We start from the raw sequence: 26,922 nt of genomic DNA, 5'->3' as shown, positions 1-26,922 counted from the left end.
GAGTAAATGAATGCATCTGATGAAACCTTTCTGGGGGCCTGTCCATTATGGATTGCCCCAATTAATGCCCACGCTGCTCTCCTCAGAGATGCATTCTGCCTGTCCAGTTACTGTTAATAGATTTCTCATAAGTGGCTGGATTGTAAAAACCTCATAACTCAGTTTAATGCCACCAATAAAATTATCTCCGGACGCCTGGCCTGGATTCCAGGCAGCTGCAGGGCAAAGGGAGCTACTGTTTACCCTTTCGCTCCCTCATTCCAAATAGCATCTTAATTAGAAAACGAAGAGGAAATTCTTGGCTACACAAGCTGCTTTCCTGGGGGGATGTTTCTGGTGCTGAATTCAGGGCTCATATCCCTGCCAGGATGCTGGGTGGGCATGAAGCTGTCACTGTGTGGGAGGGCTGGCAGCCATTGGTTTCGAGAATCAGAACGTGCACACCAGAGTAGCGGGGCAGCTGGCTTGGGTTTGGAAGGGCAGTGAGCTGGTGTTTACACACATCACAGAGCTGCATGCAGTGACTTGATGCTGCCCATGCGGATGTCTGAGCCTCACAAGCTTTGTTCCAGTTGTATCTCCTGTAATGTCAATCACTCTGTCTTTGGGGGCTGCTTTGGCCCGTGTGACACGGGGTCTGAGCTGCACAAAATTATTCTCTCAGTTCTGTGTTAGAAGGGAGCGGAGCAGAGATCTGGTGACAGGCCCAAGGTCACACAGCAAAGCAGTGGCAGAGCCAAGAATTGAACCCAGGTCTTCCGGGTCCCAGCCCAGGACAAGTGCATCACTTGCTGTTCCCTTCCAAGAGGGACAGGCTGATCTGGACTAACTCTTGGCAGTGAAAACCATGCAGCCACCAGGTCCCTGCTCTGCCTGCCTCCCCATCCCAGACTCCTGCTCTAGCCCCTCCCACTCCATGGGCCCAGCTACTGCTCCTCTCTTGCCAGGGTCTCCTCACTGACTTGGCTCTCGCAGCAAGCGTAGCGGCTGTGGCTCCAGCCAGTTCAATTGCTCTCTCTCAGCACCAACCCTCGCCCTCTGTCCTTCCTCTGCAGATCCACTCGGACTCGGATGAGGGGGACGGGTCCATCAAGTACACCATCTCCGGGGAGGGCGCAGGAACCATCTTCCTCATTGACGAGGTCACAGGCGACATCCATGCCACCGAGCGCCTGGACAGGGAGCAGAAGACGTTCTACACGCTGCGGGCACAGGCCCGGGACCGCCAGACCAACCAGCTGCTGGAGCCGGAGTCTGAGTTCATCATCAAGGTGCAGGACATCAACGACAGCGAGCCCCGTTTCCTGGGGGGGCCCTACATTGGCAGCGTGGCCGAGCTGTCCCCCATAGGTAGGTGCCCTGCACTCGCGCTGAGCACAAGGTGATGGGGGCAAGGAGCTGGCAGCCCCTGCTTCCGTCCATTACCTGAGCTGTCAAACTAGAGTCTTGCCCAGCACAGAATCACTTGTCATAAATCCAGGGATTCCAGCCGCGACTGGAGCCAAGGGGGAAAATAAATAAAGCAGTTTAGGGAAACATTTGAGTAAATCCTCAGTGCTGACGGCCAGCTGGAGGAGCATGTGGGCTCCCCGTGAGCCTGTGCAATGGGAGTGGGCTGAGCTGGGTGCCAACCCCCTGCTTCCCCGTCTGAAGTTTCCCCAGTTCTGCCTCAGCTTTTCTCCGCCCATGCTGGTCTCTGTTGCTCTCACGCACTGGGGAGCAGGCCCCAGGCCTTGCTTGAGGCAGGGTCTGCTGCTGGTTAGGATCATATTGAGACTGATATTTATTGCCAGGTCTCCTTGCCTCTGACTGTGTCTGTGGCACCTACGCTCCCAGCTGTCCCCACCCCTGGAATTCCACCTCCCCCATCTGTTAGTGCCTGGCTGCTGTTGCCTGGTCTATTCATTATATTGATTATTTAAAAATTCCCAGTTAACACTCGGAGGTTTGATTGGTTCTCATCCCAAGATCGGGGCAGTATTACTAGAATTCCTGTTTAATTGAGAACCCTGACGTACATGGTCGTAACACTCACACTTTTATTAACATTATTAGCAAAGTTTCAAGCCCAGCCAGAAAGGCAGAGATAGCACAGAACGAGCTGAGCCGGCCCTTGCAGAGCAACCTGACGTGTTAGTTCTCCTCACCATCAGCACCATCGCCAGTGAGCATTATCCCGGCATCCCAGGCACGTGGGTGGGATATAGTTCTAGTGACACTGCCAGGCCTAATACGTATTCAGGAGGGGCTCAGCCCCTTCCCTGTATTTGTAGTTCCTCACTGTACTAATTCGGGGGGTGTTCTTCTCCCATAGGTTATTAATCTCTTTACCTCAAGTTCATTAGCATATATATCCATTAGCTTCCATAGCTCTCGTGTGGTCGGACATCTGCCAATGTCTCTAACTAAAACTATCCCAGGCTGAGATAAACCTGCCCCTTGTGGGAACCTGTCAGCAGCTGGGTCCTTGCAGCATGTTAACTTGCGATGCCCTATGCTCTAGGGTTACTCTTGGTTACCTACTATGCTAAGGCTTTTGCCTTGATTAGTTTAGCTAAGCTATTGTCTTGACACCTGGAGCCCTGTGGGATCATTACTGCCTTACCTGTTCCCCTGTAACGACGGGCTCACTGGGCAGGGGCTGGGTGGTACCAGGTTGGGTGCCCACCTTCCGTTGCAGGCTCAGCCCCTGCAGTTTTTAGTTTCCATGAACCTGGCTGTCTCTGGGCTCCAAGAAGTGAATGTAATGACCCATGGCCATGGCCCAGACCCTGGAACGTGCTGCTGCTGGAGACTAGGGCGTCTCTTCCTCGCCTCTGCCCTGCACCTTGCAGATTGTTTGCTCACTCTCTTTGGTCCTGTCTAGCAGCTGTATGGCGAGCCGCTCCCTGGCACTGCTGGCCTGGCAGGTCTGGGTGCGCTGGAGCAGGTATGCAGCTGAGATGAGTGGAGATGAGTGGCCACTGGAAGAGGCAGGGTCCCTAGAGTCCTTGTCCCTGCTTCCTTGCTCCAGTGAGCAGGAGGCTCTGCCTCGCACTGGAGTGTGGAGGTGGAGCCTGCGTCTGGCATTATGTTTGCATGGCCTCCCCACCTGGGAGGTCCATGAGCCATGGGAACTTAGAACGAAGCCAGGAGAGGGCAGAATGGTTATTTCCTCTGCAGGGCCCCATCCTGCACTCCTCACTCAGGCAGAACTTCCACTGATGCCTCTGGAACACAGAAATGGGCCCATAACCTCTGTCCCCCTGAACTACTCTGTTGGTCAGGGCCTGTTCATTGTGCCCGAGTGTGTTCACTAGTGCAAATTTCTCCTGTGTTGGTATGTCCCTCAGTCCCAACTCACGGTCCTCCTGCCTTTCCATTCTGGGCTCTCCACACAGTCCTGATCTGCAGCCCCCCTGCTGTTGCAGTGCGAAGTCCCATCCCCCAGCTATGCTGGTCCTGACCTGCTGGACCTGCAGCATCCTCCACTATATCTGTGCTGCCCTGGCACCCCTCCTCCAGCTCTGCTACTGCATATCAGTCCTGATCCGAGCCTCCGTCCTGTTCCATTCCTACCCACCCCACAGCCCTGGCCTGCAGCCCCTCTCCCAGCAGCTCTGGTCACACGCGCCCGCTGAGCAGAGGCCGGCAGTGTTGTTGAACTAAGTACAATTGTTCCGTAATGGAAGAAAACTTCAGCTGATTGGCTCAGACGTGTAAACTCATCCCTGTCATTTCCTAAGTGAAGCCTAGCACCTCACACACCACACTGCCTCTGCTCCTGTGGTAGCACGTTGTCGGGTCTGGAATGCCGTGCACCAGAGCAGGGTCTGTGCGGGGAGGTTTCCCAGAGCATGGGGAGAGGGCAGGATAGTGTCGCACTGGGCAGGTGGTTATTGTGCTTTACTGAGTGTTGGCTGTAAGGTGGGGGCGGGGATGTGCAATGGGGCAGCAGCAGGGCGTCTGCCCTTTGTCCCTACTTCATGCTGGTAGTGCATTCTGCTGAGCCCCAGAATCCATTCACCCTTTTCCTTCTTTCTGGGTATCGTGCTGCTCCCTGTCTGTGTCAGGCCAGGGGCCTGGGTTGACTGAGGTGGGCAGCAGGCTCGGGGTTGGCGGGCTGTGAGAGGGGAGGTATCCCAGGCAATGGCACTGCAAATCTCTGCTCTCCAAAGGCGCCTTAAGGCAAAAGACAGAGCCTGCCCAAGCCTGCCCGACATCAAATGGTAAGGCAGATCCCGCTTGACAGCCGCAGGGGATGAAAAGGGGAGAGTGACGGGTGCAAAGGAAGGAGAGAGTGAGAGGACCAGCAGTGAGCAGAACTGAGGAGAAGGAAGGAGAGCGGGAAGAGCCGCCGAGGAGCCTGGCAGCGCAGGGATCATGTGGCACAGGTCGGGCTCCAGCAGGTTTTCCCATCTCGGGGTGTGACAGGCAGTGCCCTGGAAAAAGGGGCCCAGGCCTGGTTCCTGTGAGCGCCCAAGGAGTTAAGTGCAGCAAGGGAAGGGCTCTCCTTAGGGCCTGGCAGGAAGCCGGAAGGTCAGTCTCTTGCTGTGTTTCCTGGATGCTCTGATCATTCAGAGCTCTGTGATGGCCTCCAGCACACGTACAGATGTGCAGAAATCATTACACCAGAGAGGCTGCTGCTGACTGAATTCCTCCTGACACATGGTTTCAGCCCCTGTCAGGAACCCTCTCCTCCTTTGGCCAAGAACACCATCAGTCGCAGACCCAGGCTCCTGTACAAATGGAAGGCAGGATGCGGGCAGCGAGGGGGAGACTTGCCCCCTCCTTCCCAAAAGGGAGAAGCAATGAAATTAACGTAGTTTACCTGAGCAACGTTTAAAAAGAGCAGTATTCTCAACTCTAGGTGTTAGACCAGGAGCCCCGTGCTTTGAAAATCACTAACAATTACAGAGATGCCTGATCACAGGCTGATGTGAACAAGATGTATCAAAGGAGACAGTGTCTGTGCAAAATTGGAGATCAGAAGGAGAAAGAAACTCGGTTTCAGAACATGAAAGGAGGTGATTCCTGCAAATTAAAATCCTCAGAAGTGAAAAGTAAAGAGAAGTGTTTGGAGCAGCGTCAGACGTGCCTCTGCTGTGTCGCTCCAGAGGCAGGGACCTGACAGCCAGGAGCCAGCGCTGACTGACAGCCTCTGTCCTGCTAACCTACGGCAGCCCCAAATTAGTGAGTGTGAGCTGGTTTCCTCGTGGCTCCCCCTTCACCGTGGGGCTTCCATCAGTCTGGCCAGCCCCAAAGGGAAGCAAAGACTGTGGGGAAACCACTCTGGGCCTCAAGGCCAAAACTCTGAAATGTCAGGGCGGGTACTTCCTTCTCGTCTGCAGCCGCCCTGCGCTGGAGAGCAGAACAGAGCCCTGCTGCAGCAGTGTTGGCCGTATGTCCCAGCTGACCCCAAGCTAGAGCTCCCTGTGTGGCAGAGGCAACCAGCACAGCTGCACAAAGTCCCCCACAGCAGCTGGGGCAGAGATCTGGAGAGTCCATCCAGACAGCCACAGAGAACTTCTGCTGATGCCCTTAGGCCCCAGGCCATCCAGCACCCTGGCTTCCTTCCGAGAGCTGTACATAGGGCTCAGGTGCTGGAGAGACAACCGTCCCGTGTGCTACACCACCGGCAACAGTGTTGGGTCCTGCTTCTGCCAAGCCAGTGACACTGGGAAGCAGCTCCACCTGGGGCACTGCACTTGGGGGGGTGCTTATGGGGGAGCAGCTCCACCCAGGCCACTGCACTTGGGGGAGGGTTGGGGGGATTATAGGGGAGCAGCACAGGGCTGGCTCTAACCATTTCGCCGCCCCAAGCACGGCGGCACGCCGCGGGCGATGCTCTGCCGCTCGTCGGTCCCGTGGCTCTGGTGGACCTCCCACAGGCGTGCCTGCGGATGCTCCACCGGAGCCGCGGGCCCAGCAGACCCCCCGCAGGGACGCCTGGGGAGGTCCACCGGAGCCGCCTGCCGACCTCCCGGAGACCGGCAGAGCGGCCCCTGCAGCATGCCGCCCCAAGCACGCGCTTGGTGCGCTGGGACCTGGAGCCGGCCCTGTACAGGGAGCCGGATAACTGGAGTGTGGGGTGTCACGGAGTGTGGAGGAGTCAAGGCCCTGCACCCCCGGCTTCCTGTGACTCACCATGACTCTCAGCCAGCCAGTAAAACAGAAGGTTTATTTAGACGACAGGAACACAGTCCAAAACAGGTTTTGCCGATACAGACAGCAGGATCTTCTTTAGTTAGGTCCTTCTGCGGGCCCCAGGGAGGCCACTGCCCTGTTAGTCGGGGCACCCCTCATTATTTTCCAGCCAGCTCCAAACCTGAAAACTCCCTTCAGCCCCCTCCTTTCTGGCCGTTTCCCAGCTCCTCCCCCAGCCTTTGTGTCCTTTGTCCAGTTTCCTGGGCAGAAGTGTTACCTGGCCTCCAACCCCCCTCCTGGGTTCTCAGGTTACATGCTCAGGTATGCTCCCTTCCCCAAGCAGGCCGTCCCAGCACAACTCCCCTGCCGCCTTCCCAGGCCAACACTCTCCACTCAGCATTCAAATAACACATCAAGAACATTCCCACTTCATCACAGGGGGCAACTCTGCCTGGGCGCTGCATGGGAGGCCAGGTAACTGGAGTGTGTGTGGGAGTGCAGCTCTGCCTGGGCACTGCATGGGGGTGTCGTGTGTATGGTGTGTGTGTGTCTGGGGGGTGCAACTCAGCCCTACCTGTGCTCTTACTGGCTCCTCCTGCCGGCCAAGCCAGGATCGGCCAGCTGAGAAATCCTCACACTGTTATGTGACCCCTGCAGAAAGCCTGGGCAGCTCCCTGCCAGGTCCCCAGCTGCAGCCCCGGCCTAGAGTGCCCCAGGGACGGGACATGTTCCTGGTGCACAGAAAGCAGTTAAGCAAACATGGTCAGATGGGCTCCTGCAACCCTGGGAGCAGATCAAGAGACAGTATTTGAATAAAGGAAGAGGACTGATTGAGAGGGAAAGGCACCTGATTTCCCAGCATCTAAGGGAATTGCAAACAATGGAGATTTAAGCAAACTATTTCTGAGGCACTGAGGGTGGTTACACAAAGCCAGCTCTGCACTCGGCCCAGGATCAGGCAGCAGGGATGTGATGGGCTGAGAGAGGCGCCAGCTGCCCAAGAGAATGTGCCAGACAGACCTGGGGTGGGGGAAGGGGAGTCTGGCGGCAGTAGGGGTTAAAGATCAGGGGAGGCATAAAGATCAGGGGAGAGGGAGTTTCTCCTCCTGAATCAGAAGCACCCTGGAGCTCAGCCGCCAGAGCCTGGCTGTACACACTCAGGACCCAGGGCTCCCTCCAAGCATATGGGAAGTGTCTTGGCCAATGCTGGGTGCAGGGTGTTGGGACACTGCTGCTGCAGGTGGAAATTACCTTACAATCTCACTCAGCACCCCAAGACTGGCCACAGGCACCGGGCAGCAGGGGCTTTCCAGAGGGAGCTGACTCTGCATGCCACCAGTTTCTTATTTAGCCATTTCACTGGGGTGCCTGAGACATGGGGAGTTGCGAGGACTCACCCACCAGGCCAAGGCCCTCTGGGTTCCCACCACGCCACACTGCTCGGGAGCTTAGAGTGCAGCTGTGTGGGGCAGTCAGAGACTTCTGCAGGGAGCTGGGTTAGAGGGGATGGGGCACAGAACTTACCCACTGGGCTCTGGGTGGCATTGTGCTCAGGGTCCTGCAAGCGCCCAGGGGGATACAGGGCCTTCTCAGGGAAGATGCTGCGTAGTTGGGTGAGTGCTGAGGCTGCTGCTGCTAAGGGTGCGCTGAGCTCTCACAGCTCAGAACAGAGCTACTTGCTGTCTGTGCTTGGAGCCTAAGTTCCCTCTAAGCTGCGAGGCTGGGCGCCACCCAGCAGGCTGTCAAGTGCCACGTACTTCAGGTGTCCCTGCCCTCTGCTTTGGAGCCCCTTGCCAGCTGCTCCCAGGACCTCCTGCTTGCTGTGTGTGTGTGTGCACTGATGTCAGGGTGTCCCCCACCCCTGTACCCCATCTCTACAGAGCGGGAGAGGGGACACACATGACAGGGCTCAGGACGGAGGGAGCTTGCTGGCAGCTGTTGCTGTGTCTGAACACACAGGCTTCAGACGGCTGAGTGCCGATCTACTTAAAAGGGCAGCGTACTTAAGGGGGCAGCACATGTTGCACTCTTTCGCTCTCTCTCTCTCTCTCTCTCACACACACACACATGATGTGTCTGTCTCACATACGCACACTCACTCACTGTCTTATACACTCATCTCCCAACACATACTTGTATCGTTGTTCTTACTTGATACTTCTTTCAAAGTGTGGTGTTTTAGTTTTTTGACTGGTCTGTGCATTTCAAAATTTTGATTTCTCTCTTACACTTAAATTTAATTCTTTGAGCAGTAAGTTCTAAAATGCCCAACTTGCCCTGGCTGGAGTAATTATCCCTATAGTAACTTTTAAAAAATATATATTTTATCTAGGTTTTTTGTTTCTACTGGTGACGCACATCCGCACATTACCTCAATATGGTGCACATAAGAAAATTCATTCTGCACATGGATGAAAAAAATTTGATGGAATGCTGCAGGCTGGCAGGCGCCAGTGTCTGCCCCTTGTTGGGGTGGGCAGCGGCTGCAATCATCACATCATGGGCAGAGGAGGGTAAGGCAGATGGCACGGTGCAGAGCGTTGTTACTTATAAAGCCACTTCTGCTGCTTTCCCTGCCATCTCAGGGACATGGGACTGAGACTCGCACACCAGGGGTAAGTGTGAATGGATCCCATTCCTGACCAGTCTCCAGTGCCCTGGGGACCAGCCAGCAGACCCTGCAGCAGTCCCACTACCATGCTCTGCCTCTCACAGAGAAACTCTTTTGCTGAGATGCTCTTGAGAACAGGGGATGGAAGGGCCGTTCTCCACTGACTCAAACCTCTCAGCAGCTCTAGCCCCAGCCTGTGAGCAAGGCCCTACTGCAGGTGCAGCTCTGCACTTTGGGTGAAGAGGCCTGGGGTGTGCTGAGAAGGCAGGACAGACCCTGTGGGGAACCAGCCAGGTGTCTGGAAACCATGGGAATTCCCTGATATTAGCAAATGATAAAATCAGCTCCGTTTTGGGCTCCCTTTCCAAGCTCCCCTAGGGCTGATTAACAGCTGCCTTATGCTCCCAGGCCAAAGACAAATCCCAGAGAGCCAGAGTCCAAGGGCCCAATCCTGGCATCATCAGAGGCTGTGCACATGTGCGTGGCACCTTGCAGGATCAGCCCATGGCAAAGAGACCCTGGTGAAATAGGCATCTTGTGACTCAGGGACCATGTTTCCCTCCCCCATTTCATTTCCCTCCCCATCTCCCTAGGTAGCAGCATGTCTCATCAGGCCAGATTAGAGACGATTTGGCTGTACAGACAAAGCTTGGGTCAGGCCCTGCCTTTAGCCCAAAGTCAGCTGGCTGCAGAAGTGATTATTGCCAAGAGAAATTGTTTAATCTCCCCACTGAAAGCGGAGAAAAGGGATTTGTTCGGGGTGCAATCAGTGTTTACAGGCCATCCAACAGGTGGCTCTGAATTTTTAATAGAAAGTGCTCAGAACATTGGAAGTTGTCTGGAAGCTCTTGAGCTGGGAGCAACCAGGATCCAGGGCTCTGCACGCCAGAGCAGAGTGGACACAGACCCTAGTTCAGCGCTGGGATCTCTGGGCTGGGGACACACTGCAGACTCTAGAATCTTTTTCAGAAAGCGAGTGTCCTGAGTGCTCTCTGCTCCTGGAGCAGGGACATGTTCATGGGGCTCCCATGCTGCTTTGGGGCAAACTTTCCCCTCTTCTGTACCTGTCTGCATGTCCAGGACGCCCGGTCCCCATGCGTGTCTGGAGGCTGTCCCCTACTCCCATGGACCTGTCCTGTAGAAGTCTTTCTCGAAGCGCCCTCCGTAGGCTGCTCTGTTTTGTAGCATTTCATTGCGAGATCCATCTGCAGCTGGGTTAGCTCCTGCCTGCGTGTGGCCGGAGGAGCGAGAGCTCTGAGTCTGCAGTGAAATTCTCTCTGGGCCAGGCTCTGCATTCTACCAAAATAGGCCATTCTTGGGGATGCAGGAGGCTTGTTTCTGCTCCGATAATCTTTCAGCACTGGGGTTTGTTTCCTTCCTTGACATGCTGCCCACTTGCTCCTAGGAGGCACTAGCCGCTTCACCTGTTGGAGCAAGAAGAGAGAAAATTTAAAAAATCTTGGTAGTGGCTGCTGCTGTGCCCAGGCCTGGGCCCTGCGAGTGCCACATCTGTAGACAGCTCTGCCCAGTAAATTCTGCCATCAGGACACAGTCTCCCTCTCTGTCTTATAGAGTGAGAATAATCCACAGCTATTCTGGGGCTGACCAAAGAACTTCACATGAAAAACCAAAATGCAGCTCTGCGAGCAGTTAAAGGGGCCAGACCCCGTCTGCGCCAACCCTCTGCCCTGTGTGACCAGAGTGGAGAGCCAGAGGCCTTGGCTGCTATTTGGGGCCAGAATTGTAGCTTGTGAATGGATGCAGTGTGGGGAAAGACTCGGGGTAACCATGAAGTGCATGCCATGCCCGTTGTTCATGGAACCATGGAGTTCAGCAGCAGACCGTGAGACTAGCCAAGAGGGGTGGACCGTGACGGTCCCTGCCAGGGAAGGGGCACTTTGTCACCACCGTTACAGAGACTTTCGTTCTGCCTTTCTCATTAGGTGCCAGGGCTGTTTGTGAGCTGTGATGAAGAAGATGCTCTCGGTGTGTCTCTGCCAGACTCTGTCTCTTTCTAAGGGTATGGCTACACTTGATGCGGCAGCGCTTTGAAGTGTGAGTGTGTCGGAGCGCCAGCGCTGGGAGAGAGCTCTCCCAGCTCTGCACGTAAACCACATCCCTTACGGGTGTAGCTTGCAGTGCTGGGAGCCGCGCTCCCAGTGCTGTGGCACTGATTACACTGAGGCTTTACAGCGCTGTATCTTGCAGCGCTCAGGGGGGTGTTTTTTCACACCCCTGAGCGCGAAAGTTGCAGCGCTGTAAAGTGCCAGTGTAGCCATGGCCTAACATGCACTTGAGCACCTCACAGCTCTGTTGGGCCAGTGGCAGCCCTGCTCCTGGCCGAAGCTTCCTTCTGCTCCCTGAATCAGGACATTAGATTTCATCTCCCTTCTTCCCTGCCCAGCTGTGACTGTGGTGCTGCCACTCAAGATTGATGTACAGTGCCCGGGAGGGCAGCTGTCACAGCAGGCAGGGCTGGCAGCTGAGACCCTGCTGTAGGTCGGTCCCAGGAGTCTCCCGCTTGGGGCAGATGGTTCCTGGGGCTGGTATGGGAGGTCTTGGCTAGGTAGAAAAGGGAGGCCAATCAGGTAGCATGGGCCTTTTCCACACAGAGCTGTGATGATTATGTTGCCGAGACTGCTCGAGATGAAATTCTGCAGCAAGGCTGGACAGGGAGCAGGCACTGGGCCCTCAGGGCGGGGAGTGGGAGAGGGGGCTGCATTGCTGAGTTGGGCAGGGAGCAGGCAGTCATTGCTTGTGGGGGGGGGCTGTGTTGCTGAGGTGGGCAGGGAGCAGCCGCTGGGTGCTTGGGGTGGGGGGGGCTGTGATGCAGAGATGGGCAGGGAGCAGGCACTTGTTGCTTGTGGAGGGGCTGTGTTGCTGAGATGGGCAGGGAACAGGCGCTTGTTGCTTGGGGTGGGGGGGCTGTGTTGCTGAGATGGGCAGGGAGCAGGCGCTGGGTGCTCGGGACGGGGGCTGTGTTGCTGAGATGGGCAGGGAGCAGGCGCTGGGTGCTCGGGGCGGGGGCTGTGTTGCTGACATGGGCAGGGAGCAGGCGCTGGGTGCTTGGGGCAGGGACTGTGTTGCTGAGATGGGCAGGGAGCAGGCTCTTGTTGCTTGTGGGGGGGCTGTGTTGCTGAGGTGGGCAGGGAGCAGACGCTCATTGCTCGGGGTGTGGAGGCTGTGTTACTGAGATGTGCTGCCATTCTTGATCAGCTGGTGTTCTGAAGTCCGTGTTTTCATGCTGGGCATGCCCTATGCTGGGCTATGAAGTGTTTATATCAGCTGCAGCTATTTGGGCATCCAAAATGAGCAAGGGGCTGAAACTGACATGGCAGCCAGCATGCAGGTCTGCTCCCTCTTCCACCAGCCCAGCTGTCATCTTGGCTAGAGCCAGGTGCTGCTTTGTGGGGGCTGGTCTGTGCCATGCATCAGGCCAGCTGAGACATAGTGTGGGTGGCAAGAAAAGGAAGAGGATGTGGAGCTGGGGGCTGACCCTCAAGGGACTCCATAGTGTGGAGATCTGGGAGCAATGAACTATGCTGCACCCCGGGATCTGCCTAACCGGAAGAACTAAACCAGCTGAATGTGGTTGCTCTGGCCCCTGCCAGGTCTCTGATGGGTCAACAGCATGCCAGGGCCTGTGGGATCAGCTGCTGTCTGTCAGCATGAGCAGCACTGTCTGCGCTCTGGCACCCCGATGGCAGGGGTTAGTCGTGTCTGAGGTGGCTCTGTGGCTAGCATGCTGAGAAATGGAAGATGGGAGGCTGGGTGCTGGTTTGCAAGGCAGGATGTATCAGGTGATGGCTCCCTGAGTGCTGGGTGGTGTGAGAAAGCTCTGTTAGGTCTGTACTGGGGTACTCAGGGGCTCGATCCAGGTTGCCAAAGTAGCCAAGAGCTTAGAGAGCTCACATGGTCCAAGCTGGGAGAAGGACGTTGTGTGCCGTATGGCTCAATGTTCAGTGGCTGGTGCCCAAAGAGGCCATCCCGGGGCGGGACCCTGCTGACAGAGCCACCTCTCCCCCTGCCCTTCTCCAGCACGTTTCCAGATTGCTGGATCTCTGTCCCCAGCAGCTGGGGGTCAGCGGACTACTCCCTGCCCTGCCCGGGCCAAGCATGCTCTGTCCCTGATCAGGGAGCGGGCCGCTGCTGCCTCCCAGCCAGGTTGTCAGGTAGGAAGCGGCTCCGTCCTGATCCCTGACTGACTGCCAGGGAGAGTGGCCAAACGTGCTGGGGGTGGTGGAGGGGGGCACATGGAGAGAAGGCCAATCTGTGGAGGCACTTGCTCCCTCATGTCCCCCCTACATGTCTGTCATGGAGTGTGGGGAAGTTTGGCCCTGCACCCCTCTTCCTGGGACTCTCAGTGACTCTCAGCCAGTCAGTAAAACGGAAGGTTTATTGGACAACAGGAACGCAGGTTACAGCAGAGCTTGTAGGTACAGTCAGGACCCCTCAGTCGAGTCCTTCTGGGGGTTCAGGGTGCTTGGATCCCAGCTTAGGATACCCTGAATTCCAACCACCCAGCCCAAAACCGAAACTGAACTAACTCCCCTACAGCCAGCCCCTTCCTTTGTCCAGCTTCCAGGGCAAAAGGTGCTGACACCCCTCCCCCACTACCTGGCTCAGGTTACAGGCCTAGGTCCTGGTCCCTCACCTAAAGTCCTCCCTGTCTCTCTCACCCCCACACAAACAGTCCCTACTGCATCACAATGTCACCTCTGAGTGGGACGCAGCAGCTACTACACTGGGAAAGGGGTGTGGGGAGGGGGGCTCTGTGGCCTTTGCATGGCGGGGCAGAGTCCTGCAGGGATTCCTTGTGCTGGAGCCTGTCCTCACCTGCGCAGGACCTTCCTTCCCACCCTGCCATGGCAGGAGCAAGGCTTAACGCTCCTGTGGTGATGGGAACTAGCCTGTGCCAGGAGCTGGGCTATCGCGAGTGCATCCCTTTGAGCTGGTCTTAGTCAGGACGGGGCTGGGAGGGAAGGGCTCGGGGCCGTGGGCGTGGGGCCCTCTGCATTCTGCATGGATCTGATGCATTCACCCTCGGCTGGCATCTGGACTGGCATGTGCAGGTCCTTTTCCAGCTTGTCGGGTCCTTGTGGGTTCTGAGCGGGGCCTGTTTGCTTTCCGTTGCCTGTTGACTTTCATTGTAGCTAAATGCCGCCAGAGCGAGTGGCATAGTCAGTGGCGTCAGGTCCAGCATGTGCTGCGAACGGGGGTCACAGGCTCCCAGGAGTGCTGAGAGAGGAAGGTCCAGAGGGGGCAGGATAGGCAGGGAGGTATGCGTGTTAAGCCCAGAACTGGGCTCAGAGACGCGCTGCAGTCCCTGCGCTAAACGCCAGGCACGTCCCAAGAGTGGAGGATCTAGGGGAAGGGCGAGCGCCTGGGAGCCTGAGGGCAGGTGCTTTGGAGACTCTCCCATCCCTGCTCACTGCCAGTGCGGGCAGGAAGAACAGGTGATTTGGGGAAGAGGGCAGAGCTGAGCGAGCACTGCAGGGGCGGGGATTGGCTGGGCCGCTAGAGAGCTCAGCCCTGCCCCAGGGCATGGGGGAAAGGATTTTCCTTATGCCTCCCCCTCACCACAAGCTCTGCCAACAGCTGCCAGGCGTGAGCCCCACAGACTGGTCCTAGCCTCTTCTTCAGCCAGCCAGAACCCTCCCTCCTGGCTTACAGCAGTGGTGCACAGAGCTCTACAGCACGAGCCACGCAGCCGGGCAGGAAGTGGAGAAGCTGCCAGGCAGCAGCCAAGTGGCAGTTGCCCTTGCCTGTGCCTCCCAGACTGCTGCTGTCCTCTGGGGCTGTAGTCCGTTTCCAAGCTGCTCCCTTAAGGGTGGCTGTGGATGCAGACGTGCCTCTCTCAGGTTACAACTAGTTGCATTGCTGCAGGAAGGTGCCTCAAGCAGCTTCATGTCTCTCACGGGCACCAGTGTGACAGGGGCAAGCATGGGAATTGCCTGTGGCTGGGCAACATGTGCGCAACAGCCTGGCTTGATGGGAGGTGGTTACCTGCAGCTCCCTGAAGGAGGGCTTGGTAGCTGACCCTTCGCTTGCGGGGCTCGGCAGGAACAGCCCTGAGAATCCCTTTGCTGGAGACACTGCACGTTAATCTGCACTGATTTCCTCAAGCAGAACTGGACACAATTCCTCTGCCAGCTGGGTGCTAAGAGGAGACCCTCCTCAAGTTTCTAATACTGGCTTCCTGCAGGCCAGAGCAGGAAGATTAATTGTGCTGCAGCATTTCATGGCTTCAGAATTAGGGGCTGTGTTATCTCCCCACACAGCTCTACAGACATCGCTCTTGGTGCTGGGGCAGTGACTCCGACAGCACTTTCTGGGGGCTGCTGGGTACCCTTTGTGAAAGTAGAATGAATTATATAGTAAGAATAGAAAGGATTAAAGAAATGTTGTCTGTACCTTTAAGCAAAGTTGTTGGAATGTTGCAACCAGGTGTCAGGAATACAGACATTAACACAGAACAATTGCACCATTTAAGGGCAATTGGTGAAGCACTAGCCTTAGATCGATAACAATTAGTAAGGAAATAGGATATGCATGCTGTGCCCCAGGTGAATTTTACTGTTTTGATTTCTTTGTCCCTTTATCTAAATTCTCGCTCTTTTATCTGTATAAATAAGACTGTTTGGGCCTTGCATGGCCACTCACATATTCTGAATGTTATTGGCGGGGCGCTGCACTAATAAACAGAGTGGTCTGACAAATTGTGAGTCCTGATTCGAACTTTGACACCTTCCACAGCCAGCCCCCAAGGAGCATGGCCACCTGGGCAAGCGCTCACTTTGTAAAGACGTGGTGTGGGGAGGGTGTTTATTTCTCTGGTGCCATTGCGGGGTCTGTTGTTCCAGAACAGAACCAAGGTGAAGGGATCTAGTAGAAGAATGCCATTGTAGAATGGGCCCTGCCCAGGGTTCTGACAAAGAGGGGTCCCCCAGCCCGGGCTCTGAATGGGAAGCACACAGTCTCTCCAGTCTGCGATGGCAGACTTGCACCTTTGCAGCCAAGAGAGCGAGAGACAGATCCGGTCTGATTCGTTAATTTTTATGTACAGTTGTTGGTTTCCTCTGATTCCCCAGTGAGAGCTGGCCAGGGAAGGAACTTGGGTCTTTATCTCATTTTACGTGTCTAATTATCTCTCTGGCTATGAGTTCAGGGTTCCTGATGGGCTGTGGGTTATGCAGCACATGATGGATGTTCAGATTTTATTTATTGTTTTTTTATGGCAAAGGCAGATGCCAGAAACGAACTAAAAGTAGGAGGACAAGATGTACTTGCAGCGGGTGCTGCTCTGCTTTGGGATTGAGCGCTATTGCTTGGAAGAGGGCAGTGGATGGAGTGCTAACAGCAGAGGGGTCAGGGTCAGGATTCCTGGGCCCTGTTCCTGGCTGCGGGAGGGCTGTGGGAGCAGTGGTTAGAGCAGAAGGGTTGGAGTCAGGACTCCTGGGCTCTGTTCCCGACTCTGTGTGTGTGTGTGTGATCAGGAGCGGCAGCATTACATGTTTGTGTCTCAGTTTCCTCATCTGTGACATGGGTTTAGTGCTCTCTACCTGGCTGGTGTCATGGAGGCCATTTAGGACTCTGTGAAACACCCTGCACATTGCAGTGGAATGAGCAGCAGGTTTGTTCTCCTCAGGACAGCTGCTCCGAGCAGAGGTATTGTGCCCACTGACAGCTGGTTCCATGAACTGCTCCTGCTCAGTGTATGCTGGCAGCATGAGGCTGTCAGGAGTGCATTGGCATGGGGTGCTCAGCGCTGCACAGCTTCGTCATTGCATCAGTTGCAGGTCCTGGTCTTGATCGTCAAGCTCTCAATGGGCTGGACCCAGGCCTGTAGCTGAGGGACTGTCTCTCCCCCAGCCAAGAGGCAGCTGTGATTGTCTGCAGCGGTTGAGTGCTCAGCAACAGGGGGTGACTGTTAGAGCATGCAGCCTCCCAGGAGAGCTAGGAATGGCCAGAGACCTGTGTCACCAGGGCAGAATACTAGACCTGTCAGTTTACTGGGACTTAAACCCAAGGACATACAAAGCAGCCTCTCTTCAGGGCAGGGTCACTGTTACATCACGTGCTGGGTGTCACGGAGTGTGGGGAAGTCAGGCCCTGCACCCCTCTTCCTGAGATTCACCGTGACTCTCAGCCAGCCAGTAACACAAGGTTTGTTAGATGACAGGAACACAGTGCCAAGCGGAGCGTGTAGGTACAACCAGGACCCCTCAATCAAATCCTTCTGGGGGGTTCAGGGAGCTTAGACCCCAGCTTGGGGTTCCCTGCGTTGCACCCCCCAGCCCAAGACTGAAAACAGAATCTCCTCCAGCAGCTCTCTTCCCCTCCCCCTGCTCCTCCTCTCCTTTGTTCAGTCTCCCAGGCAGAAGGTGTCACTTCTCCCAACCCCCCTCCCGGCTCAGGTTACAGCTCAGGGAGCTTCCTTCAAGGGAAGTCCCCCATCCCCAATGTAACCCCCCTGCGACATTCCCAGGTCAAAACCGCCCTGCTTCCTGCTCCGGCACATTGGGGCTGACCTGTTGTGCAAGGCGCTCACATAAATGTCTGGCTAGACAGACAGCTGGACAGACTCATGAGTGCAGCAAGGCCTGGGTCTGGGAAATGTGAAGCTCTCACTCGCAGGGTTTAGTCCTGGATGGAAAGTGCCCAGTGTCTCTGGGTTCCAGGAAGCAGGAGCAGATGCATTAACCCGGACGTATAGCTGGGGCTGCAGGAGGAGAGCTACCTGCACATGCAGGGGGGATATTAGACACTTGCCTGTCGTCTCCTGCTCTATCATGACACGTCCAGCCCTGTGATGTCATGAGCAGGGATAAGTGGAGCAAATGACTCTGCTCTGCTCCAAGCCCTGCTGCCAGGGATGTTCTAACCTCCTCCAGCTTGTAAAGAAGATTCCTTGGCCAGACCAAGCTGCGTGTCCAGCCAGCTCTGTTCTCTCCGGGGATCAGCGTGGTGCGCCCGGCGTGCGAATAGTGTTCCCACTGGTCAGTGTCCAGGTGGCACTGCCGTGGACAATGTGTTCCTGTGGGTCAGTGGTGGGATGTGCTGCCATGGGTGGTGTCTTCCCATGGGACAGCAGAGCCCTGGTGCAGTGGTTGCATAGGCGTGTCACTCTTGGGGATCATCGTGTCTTTGCCGCAGACTCCAGCGTGTCTCCTGAATGCAGCATGGCGGAGTAGTTGGGGGGCTTGATGCTGAGTGCTCTACTCTGCAGGGCCTGTAATGGACCCTCATTAAATGGGACATTTCTCATTTATGATCTGAATTTCTCTCCATCCCACACAACTGCTGTTCTGGTGTTTTTATGCCTGTCGTTGGAAGGGTCAGGTGTTATCATGGGAAGATGCAGGAGTGTGAAGTGGGAGGCATGGTGCAGGGGTGGGTAGAAAGAGGAGGAGGGAGCGAATATTACACAGAGCGTTTGGGTGATGGGCAGGGGAGAGCCAGATGGAGGAGGGTGGATGGGAGGCACAGAGAGAGCCTGTCATGGAAATGTTATTGCAAGGTTTCTAAGCACTCACTCATTAAGCTAGACAGCGAACTAGTATCACCTCAGTGTAGCCTGGACATGCCTGGTAGGGATATATGGTAACTACTGCAGACAGCAGAGCATAAATAAGCTGGCTCAAACCAGCCCATCTCTGAGAGCTGATGGTGGGAATTCCTGGCTTATTGGCATTGCTACGGCTCTGAGGAGGGGGCCTCAGACCAATTAATGTGGCTATGTAACTGTTCATTTCTTCCAGGGACAGCAGGAAGGGGCAGATCTGTGTAAATAGGAGTGAAAGCTGCCCTGCTAACTCCATGGGCTTATGACTCCTGGCAGGATCAGGGCTGGAATGGCCCAGGGTGGCTGGAATGGCCTCTGGACTCTGCCCCCGGGGGCTTGGGCTTTGGCACTGTCACCAGCTGGGTGGGCATTTCTGTCAGTGAGTTACTTCACACCTGGGTGGCTTTCCATTCACTTTGCTCTGTTATAACCAGGGCGTCACTGATGTGTTTCACTCATTCAGGCTTTTTCTTAGCCAGATCTGCCGTTGCTCCAGGGTGTTGGATGAAGTATTTATAGGGATTTGGGTTCTTTGCCAGATCACAGTATTTGGAATCTGGGTCTCTACACTGCCCGGACAGGCATTGATTGCACACTGAATAGCCAGGAGACCTGAGTGCGTATATTCCTCACATAGGTTCAGCTAGAGCCAATGTTTTGTGGTTATTGTTGAGTTAAGCATGTGGCATCACAGGAACATAAGGATTGCCAGATCAGAACCATGGTCCATCCAATCCAGTCTCCTATCCCTGACATCAGCCAGCTCCAGATCCATCACAGGAAGTGAAACTGCCTTGTGTGGAAGTAAAACCCCAACCCAGTGCCCAGGGAAGGCAGTTGGAGTCACTGAAGCAGGCTGTAATGGAATACGCAGCTGTGGGGTGTCTCTATCTTGCCCTGAGGCCTTGGAGTAGGAGAGGTTAGATTCCTCTCTTTTCTTTAACCCGTCTCAAGTAACTAAATGTCTTCATTATCCATATAAATGGTCAGTCTTCTCTGAGCCCTACATAGCCCTTAGCCCCGCGTAGCCCTTAGCCGCAACAGTGACAGGGAGTTCCCCAGGTTAATTAGATATCATATGTCTGTGACTCATAGACTCATAGACTCTAGGACTGGAAGGGACCTTGAGAGGTCATCGAGTCCAGTCCCCTTCCCTCATGGCAGGACCAAATACTGTCTAGACCATCCCTAAAAGACATTTATCTAACTTACTCTTAAATATCTCCAGAGATGGAGATTCCACAACTTCCCTAGGCAATCTATTCCAGTGTTTAACTACCCTGACAGTTAGGAACTTTTTCCTAATGTCCAACCTAAATCTCCCTTGCTGCAGTTTAAGCCCATTGCTTCTTGTTCTATCATTGCACTCCACATGCTTTATGGAAATATGCTTATGAATATAACATAACTGGAATATGCTTCATGCTAAATACCCCTTGTATGGTGTCATTAGAAAGCTTATAATCTACTAAGTGTGTTCATCCTATTTGTTTGTCTGTATTATTTCTATATCTGGAGATAGGGAAATAAGATATAAACTTATATCACTGATGTAAACATGTTAAGTGGAGGCCATTAAGGGTGCTCCAGAAACAATCAGTTGTAAATGGCCTTAGTGACTTGAAAGCGTTCCTGTGTATGAGTGGGCCAGCCCATGGGGAATGGAGACTAGGGGTCTTACAGTGACATGGGACCATGTCACCTGATAATGAAATCATCCTAAATCTGGTACTTTTCCATGTAGAAGGAGGGATGGGGACCCAGAGAGAGACAAAAGATTCCTGCCTTGTGCCAAAGCTATAAAAAGTGGAGCAGGACAAAAGAGGTGGCCAGTCATGAGAAAACCCCTGCTTATCACCTAAGGCGCCTGTTGGAGCTAACAAGGATTGTACCAGGGGAAAGGATTGGGCCCAGACTAGGAAGGAGTCTAGTCTGTGAAAGAAGCTTATTGGAACATCTCTGACGGTGAGATATTACCTGTAATCAGTTTCTTTATGTATTAGGCTTAGACTTGCGTGTTTTTGCTTTATTTTTCTTGATGACTTACTTTGTTCTGTTTGTTATTACTTGTAACCACTTAAATCCTACTTTTTATACTTAATAAAATCACTTTTGTTTATTAGTAAACCCAGAGTACATGATTAATACCTGGGGGAGCAAACAGCTGTCCATATCACTCTATCAGTGTTATAGAGGGCAGACAATTTACAAATTTACCCTGTATAAGCTTTATACAGAGTAAAACGGATTTATTTGGGGTTTGAATCCCATTGGGAACTGGTTGTCAGGGTGCTGGAGATAGGTGACCTGCTGAGCTGTTTTTGGTTAAAGTCTGCAGCTTTGGTGGCGTGGCCCAGATCCCTGAGTCTGTGTTGCAGCAGGCTAGCATGTCTGGCTCAACAAGAAAGGGTTCTGGAGTCCCAAGCTGGCAGGGAAAATGGGATCAGAGGTCATTTCAGTACATCAGGTGACAGTCCCAAGGGGATCCCTGTGACTGAACCCGTCACAATGTCTGTGATCAATTCATATTCATCAACGATTTAGATGTTGGCATAGAAAGTACGCTTATTAAGATTGCGGACGATACCAAACTGGGAGGGATTGCAACTGCTTTGGAGGACAGGGTCAAAATTCAAAATGATCTGGACAAATTGGAGAAATGGTCTGAGGTAAACAGGATGAAGTTCAATAAAGATAAATGCAAAGTGCTCCACTTAGGAAGGAACAATCAGTTTCACACATACAGAATGGGAAGGAGACTGTCTAGGAAAGAGTATGGCAGAAAGAGATCTAGGTGTCATAGTAGACCACAAGCTTAATATGAGTCAACAGTGTGATACTGTTGCAAAAAAAGCAAACGTGATTCTGGGATGCATTAACAGGTGTGTTGTAAACAAGACACGAGAAGTCGTTCTTCCGCTTTACTCTGCACTGGTTAGGCCTCAACTGGAGTATTGTGTCCAGTTCTGGGCACCGCATTTCAAGAAAGATGTGGAGAAATTGGAGAGGGTCCAGAGAAGAGCAACAAGAATGATTAAAGGTCTTGAGAACATGACCTATGAAGGCAGGCTGAAGGAATTGGGTTTGTTTAGTTTGGAAAAGAGAAGACTGAGGGGACATGATAGCAGTTTTCAGGTATCTAAAAGGGTGTCATCAGGAGGAGGGAGAAAACTTGTTCACTTTAGCCTCCAATGATAGAACAAGAAGCAATGGGCTTAAACTGCAGCAAGGGAGATTTAGGTTGGACATTAGGAAAAAGTTCCTAACTGTCAGGGTAGTTAAACACTGGAATAGATTGCCTAGGGAAGTTGTGGAATCTCCATCTCTGGAGATATTTAAGAGTAGGTTAGATAAATGTGTCTTAGGGATGGTCTAGACAGTATTTGGTCCTGCCATGAGGTCAGGGGACTGGACTCGATGACATCTCGAGGTCCCTTCCAGTGCTAGAGTCTATGAGTCTATGAGTCTATATCTTTTCCCCTCCTGGTGTGGGCTCCAGCCTGCCAGTGGGAGGAGGGGGTTAGGGTAGTTGCACTCCAGCGCTGGTCTGGTCCAGCGTGGAAGCACCTTGGTTTCTGTATGAGTGTTTGTTGGTGTGATGGAGTAGGGGCTGTCTGTGTGGGGAATGGGAGAGCAGGGAAGGACTTTAGGGGATGGACGATACCGGAGCCTGTAACCTGAGGTAGGTAAAGGAGGGGAAAGGTCAACACCTTTGCCCGGGAAGGGGACAAAGGAAGGGAGTGGCAGGAGGGAAGCAGTTTGAGTTTGAGCTTGGGGCTGTGTGGGTGGAATTCAGGGTATTCTAGCTAGGATCCAAGCACCCTGAAAGCCCAGAAGGACTCGATGGAGGGGTCCTGACTGTGCCTGCAAGCCCTGCTGTAACCTGTGTTCCTGTTGTCCAATAAACCTTCTGTTTTACTGGCTGGCCGAGAGTCACTGTGGGTCCCAGGAAGAGGGGTGCAGAACTGGACTGCCCACACTCTGTGACAGTTGGTCCCCGCGTTCTCTGCTGTAGGTTTGCTGGGTGGCCTTGCGCTGCTGTATCAAGTATTGCCTTCCCCGGGGGTTTCTCCAGGCAGGAGGAACATCTTCCCTCCCTCTCTGTGCTTGCCTCCATCGCCCTCCCGCCCTTCCCTCCCTGGCCCCCAGTTCTCACATCGTGGGGTCCTGCTTTTGTCAAATTGAACATAATGTCAAATTAGAGCCGTCACAGGGACAGTCAGAGTGAAGAACCCTGGTTAATGAAACAGCGTTGGAAATCAATAACTTAATTGCAACCATTTGATGGACTTTTATCCAATTTACACTCCTCCGGCCCAGCTACATGTGGTGCATGAGGACGCTGCTGGCGTGTCTGGGTCGGAGAGAGGGAGGGAGCAGGCAGGATGGCAGTTCTGCTCCCCCTGCACGTCTCTGTGCTAAGGCAAGTGGCCTGCTGTGGAAGATGCTGTAGCAGCAGCCCTAGGTTTGAAGCCCATACTTAGCCCCAGGACATAGCTAGGCAGCAGCCATGTTCTTCTTACACTTGCTCTGGGGGGCCCCCTTAGGCTGAGGGAGGGGCCCAGTCTCCATGGCCCCTTCGATCCTGGCAGTATTGCCAAGAAAGGGCCAGATGGGATGGTGATGCCTGTTCCCTTAGAAACCAGGGGGAGACCCACACAGAACAGTCACCCCATCTGGGAAGAGTGTCCAACAGCTCCCACCTTCTGCTGGGCTTAGCTCAGGGGTCTAGTGGTGAAAAGTATCACATCCCATTACCAGTCTCAGAGCCCTCCCACAGCCCAGCCCCTCTTGGCCTTACGCACGGAGAGGAGAACATTCCCTCGGCTCAGAGATCGCAAGGCCAGAGGAGACCTCTTGCAGACATAGCTCCTGCCTGGAGGGCCATGCCTGCCCCAGGTTCCCTCCTTTGGAGCCCCCAGAAATAATCGTAAGTACCTTTCAAGTATAAATATAGCCCCGGAGGGCATCATTATGAAAGTCCCATGCACATAAATCATAACAGAAGTATCTCAACCATAGTCCAGAATTTCCTTGGCATAGTCCAAACAACACATGCAACATGCAGCCCTGGAGTTCCTCCGTAGGCCACGGCTCTCCTGTCTTTTACCAGGACAGCAACTCCAGTCCTGCCAGCGAGAGTGGCACCCTACTCTTTCTAGGGCAATCCCCACTCTGCTGGCAGCTCCTCGGAACCAGGGGAGCATCCTCTCACTCCCCCGGCCCCCTCAGGGTTCTTCTAGGTCCAGCTCTCTTGCACTGGAGACGTCAGCAGGTCAGCTCCTCCACTGCTCCCCTGCCTTTGGCCCTTTCTGGTCCTTGGCTTTGACTCTGGCTTAGAGCCAGTAGGCATCTCTCTCTGCTGCTCCTCCTCCACCGGAGCCGTCTGGTTTGGGAAAACACCAGCCAGCAAACCCTTCTTGCTGTTCTGTCTTCAGCTCGGTCTTCCCCAGGTCCCAGACAGACTCTGCCAGCTCCTGACTCCCAGTCTTGCAACTCTCTCCCTGTCTCTGTTTTGCCCTGGTCCTTTTTATAGGCCCCAGGTGCTGCCCCATCCTCCTCATTGGCCAAGTAGGAGCACTGTCCTGGCACAGGGGCCTTGAGATAACAGGCAGCAGGACGGTCACAAGTTAATTCCCGTGTGAACCAGAGCAGATTTCTCAGAAACACATCCAGTCTGGATTTTAAAATGGTCAGGGATGGGAGAATCCACCAAGACTTTTGGGAAGTTGGTCCAATGGTTAATTATCTTCATTTTAAGCATTTATGCCTCTTTTCCAGTCTGAATTTGTCTAGATTCAACTTCCAGCCATTGGATCATGTTAGGCTTTTGTCTGCTAGATGGGAGACACCCCCCCCCCTTATCAAATTTCTGTTCCCGTTAGGTCCTTATTGGCTGTAATCAAGGCATCCAGTAATCTTCTCTTTGATTAGCAAACCAGATTAAGCTCCTTGAGTCTCTCACTATGAGACATTTTCTAATCCTTTGTCATTCTCACAACTCTTCTCTGCCCCCCTCCAGTTTATCAGCAGCCTTGAGTTGTGGACACCAGAACTGGGCACAATTTGCCAGTGGCTCCTAGAGAAGGGAATAGCCAGCCCTCTCCCCTGTAACCTGTCCCACTCGGGGTGGCGGTGTTATCCCAGCATAGGTTCGTAATCCTTGGTTCTGCCCAGCTGGTTCAGTCTTGTTTTTGTTGTTGTTTCTGCCCTGTCTTGTGCAGGCACGTCCGTGATGCAGGTGATGGCATCAGATGCCGATGACCCCACGTACGGCAGTAGTGCCAGGGTGGTGTACAGTGTGCTGGAAGGGGAGCAGCACTTCACAGTGGACAGTAAAACAGGTGAGTGTCCCTCTGCTAGGCGGGGAGGAAGGGACTGACATGCCAGTCGTCGGGCCGCTGTTAGCAGTTCTGACACGAGCTAGGAGCTTGGAATATTGGAGCCAGGATGAAGGGTGGAGGCTGCCTGTCTAGACAAGCATTTGTACCCTCCTCACTGCCTCGCTTTCAGAGCAGGCGAGGCTGGAGAGAGCCATGTGCCACCCAGTAACAGGTCCATGTTTTTCGGGGCAGACTGCAGTTGTCTTTCCTGCTTGTACTCACTGGCAGCAGCAGCAGCAGCTTCTGTGCACTGTACCCCGAGCAGTAATGTACCTTAGGGGCCAAAAAATCGCAATGTGCGAGGTTTAAATCCTACCAGAGGGGCTTTACCAATGGCTGCATCGCTATCACCCTGGCTTTGATTAAAGGTAACACTTTAAATTAAGGATCAGTTTATAAATGTTCTATTAATATTTAGTGAACGAACAGCGGAAGCTGCTCCATTTCTTAATAACTTAGAATAAAGCCCATTATAAAACGCATCTGTCCTAAACCCCTAGCAAGTGGTGCTGTGAAGTATCTTGTCCCCAGGAGCTAGTGGGGTGTGCATTGGCATCTCCTTCTGATGGTGGAAGTCCCATTAATGTTAATGATTATGGGGGAGGGAAGAGGCTTCGTGGGGAATAGCAGATTTTAAGGTACAAACCCTGTAATCAAGAGCCAGGAATCCAACGAATGATAATAGAAGGGCTAGTGCCCTGGGCAGCCGCTGTTCGTACAATATGGCTTTTTGTAGTTCCTACAATACATGACAATGAAGAACCCCTTTATGCTTTGACTTGCTTCTCTGCTGTTTGTTGTACTCATGCACCCACAGGAGCAAACGCACACTGGCACACCCCACGCGCACACACTCACACACATTGTTCAGATGCCATGTCTCTTCCTTGTCGCTCATCACAAGTGGCTCTTTCTCCTCCTGCCCGTGGGAGACCTTCTTGTGAAGGTGTGTGGAGGTATCCGAGCCAGTGTGCACGTGGGGGTGTGCTTGCACATTCAGGTACAGGATGTACCAGGTGCATGGTGGTTTCTGGGTGTGCTTGGTGTTCCTGCCCATTTCCAGCTGAAGCATTCAGCAGCTGATCAGACTTTGAGCACCAGGGGCAGAGAATGGGTCTCATTATGGGTATAGCTTCACTGCAGCTGGGAGAGGTAATTCCCAGCTTGGGTGGATGCACAAGCACTAGCTCTGAGTGAGAAATAGCAGTGTGGCCACAGTGGCTGGGTTAGCTGCCTGAGTGTGTAGCTAGGATCTCCGACGGCATTGTGCCTGGATAGCTAGTTGGAGCCGCTGCTGCCACACTGCTATTTTTAGCATGTGTACGTCTATCTGACCTGGGAATTATACATCCCAGCTGCAGTGTAGCTGTACCCGATGTGTGTGATTGTCCCTAGCACACTGTGTCCTACTATAATGCACACTATAAATAATACTACTTCCTGGGCATTACTTGCTAACCAAGCTGAATGCTGCATCTCCAGTGTGCATGGATATTAGCGATCTGCTGCCTTCTGAAGTCTGTTCTGGGAACAGGAGTGACTAAACAGCCAATGCTGACTGCAAGGGCCATATGGAGCATGGTACACACCTGGGCCCTGCTGGGTTAGCTCATGACTCAGTGTCCGCATGGTTTCCACTGGAATGCAGGACTTGTGGAATGGTGAGTAAGGGAGGGAGCTCTGTGCCACACCTGAGAGCAGGCCCTGGTTTCTGTGCTGTTAGCTGGAGGTAGACAGAGGGCGACTGATGTTTAGAATGCCACTTAGTTTTATAAGAACAACAATGAACCACTTGTGTCTTGTAGGAGTTTTATAAGAACAACAATGCACCACCTGTGTCTTGTAGGAGCCAAGTTTCATCCATGTGTTGAAACCATGCCTGCAAGTTTTGTGTGCTCAGGCCAGGGCTCCACCCTGCATGTTCAAGGACTGTAAGGCCTGTTAAAAAGGCACAGAGCTGGTGTTCTGCATGCACAAAACTTGCAGGTGCCATTTCCAACAACAGCTTTTAAAACATCCCATTTTGGTAGTGGCTGAAGTGGTGGCTCTGTAGAGCGTGTAAAGCTTTCTAGGAGGCTTTGGGTGAAGACTCAAACATGAGTCTGGGTAATTAGTATATAAAGAGCCAGGCCCATTGGCCATTCCATCTGGGTTCTAAGAGTGACTTTCTGGTATAGCGTCAAGGGTGTCTTTCCTCCTCGTCACGGCCACTGTGCATCGCTGCCAGCTCAGTGACC

The 26,922-nt window shown here is 53.7% G+C and overlaps 1 protein-coding gene across 7 annotated transcripts in view; it reads left to right on the top strand.

Annotated features, from left to right (window-relative positions):
- Positions 1 to 26,922, top strand: part of CDH22 (cadherin 22) — a 137,970-nt gene that overhangs the window by 20,807 nt on the left and 90,241 nt on the right. For 6 of the 7 annotated variants that reach the window (XM_050917706.1, XM_050917703.1, XM_050917702.1 and 3 more), the window contains 2 exons: positions 1,056 to 1,350; positions 24,527 to 24,646. In XM_050917706.1, coding sequence (XP_050773663.1) covers positions 1,056 to 1,350; positions 24,527 to 24,646 — 415 coding nt within the window. The remainder of the gene's footprint in view (positions 1 to 1,055; positions 1,351 to 24,526; positions 24,647 to 26,922) is intronic. The other variant, XM_050917707.1, reaches the window with a different exon arrangement.

This window comes from Gopherus flavomarginatus, chromosome 11, assembly GCF_025201925.1.
Source record: "Gopherus flavomarginatus isolate rGopFla2 chromosome 11, rGopFla2.mat.asm, whole genome shotgun sequence".
Taxonomy (NCBI): Eukaryota; Metazoa; Chordata; order Testudines; family Testudinidae; genus Gopherus; species Gopherus flavomarginatus.
Note: the sequence above shows the minus strand (reverse complement) of the source record. Positions and strands in the feature narration are given on the sequence as shown.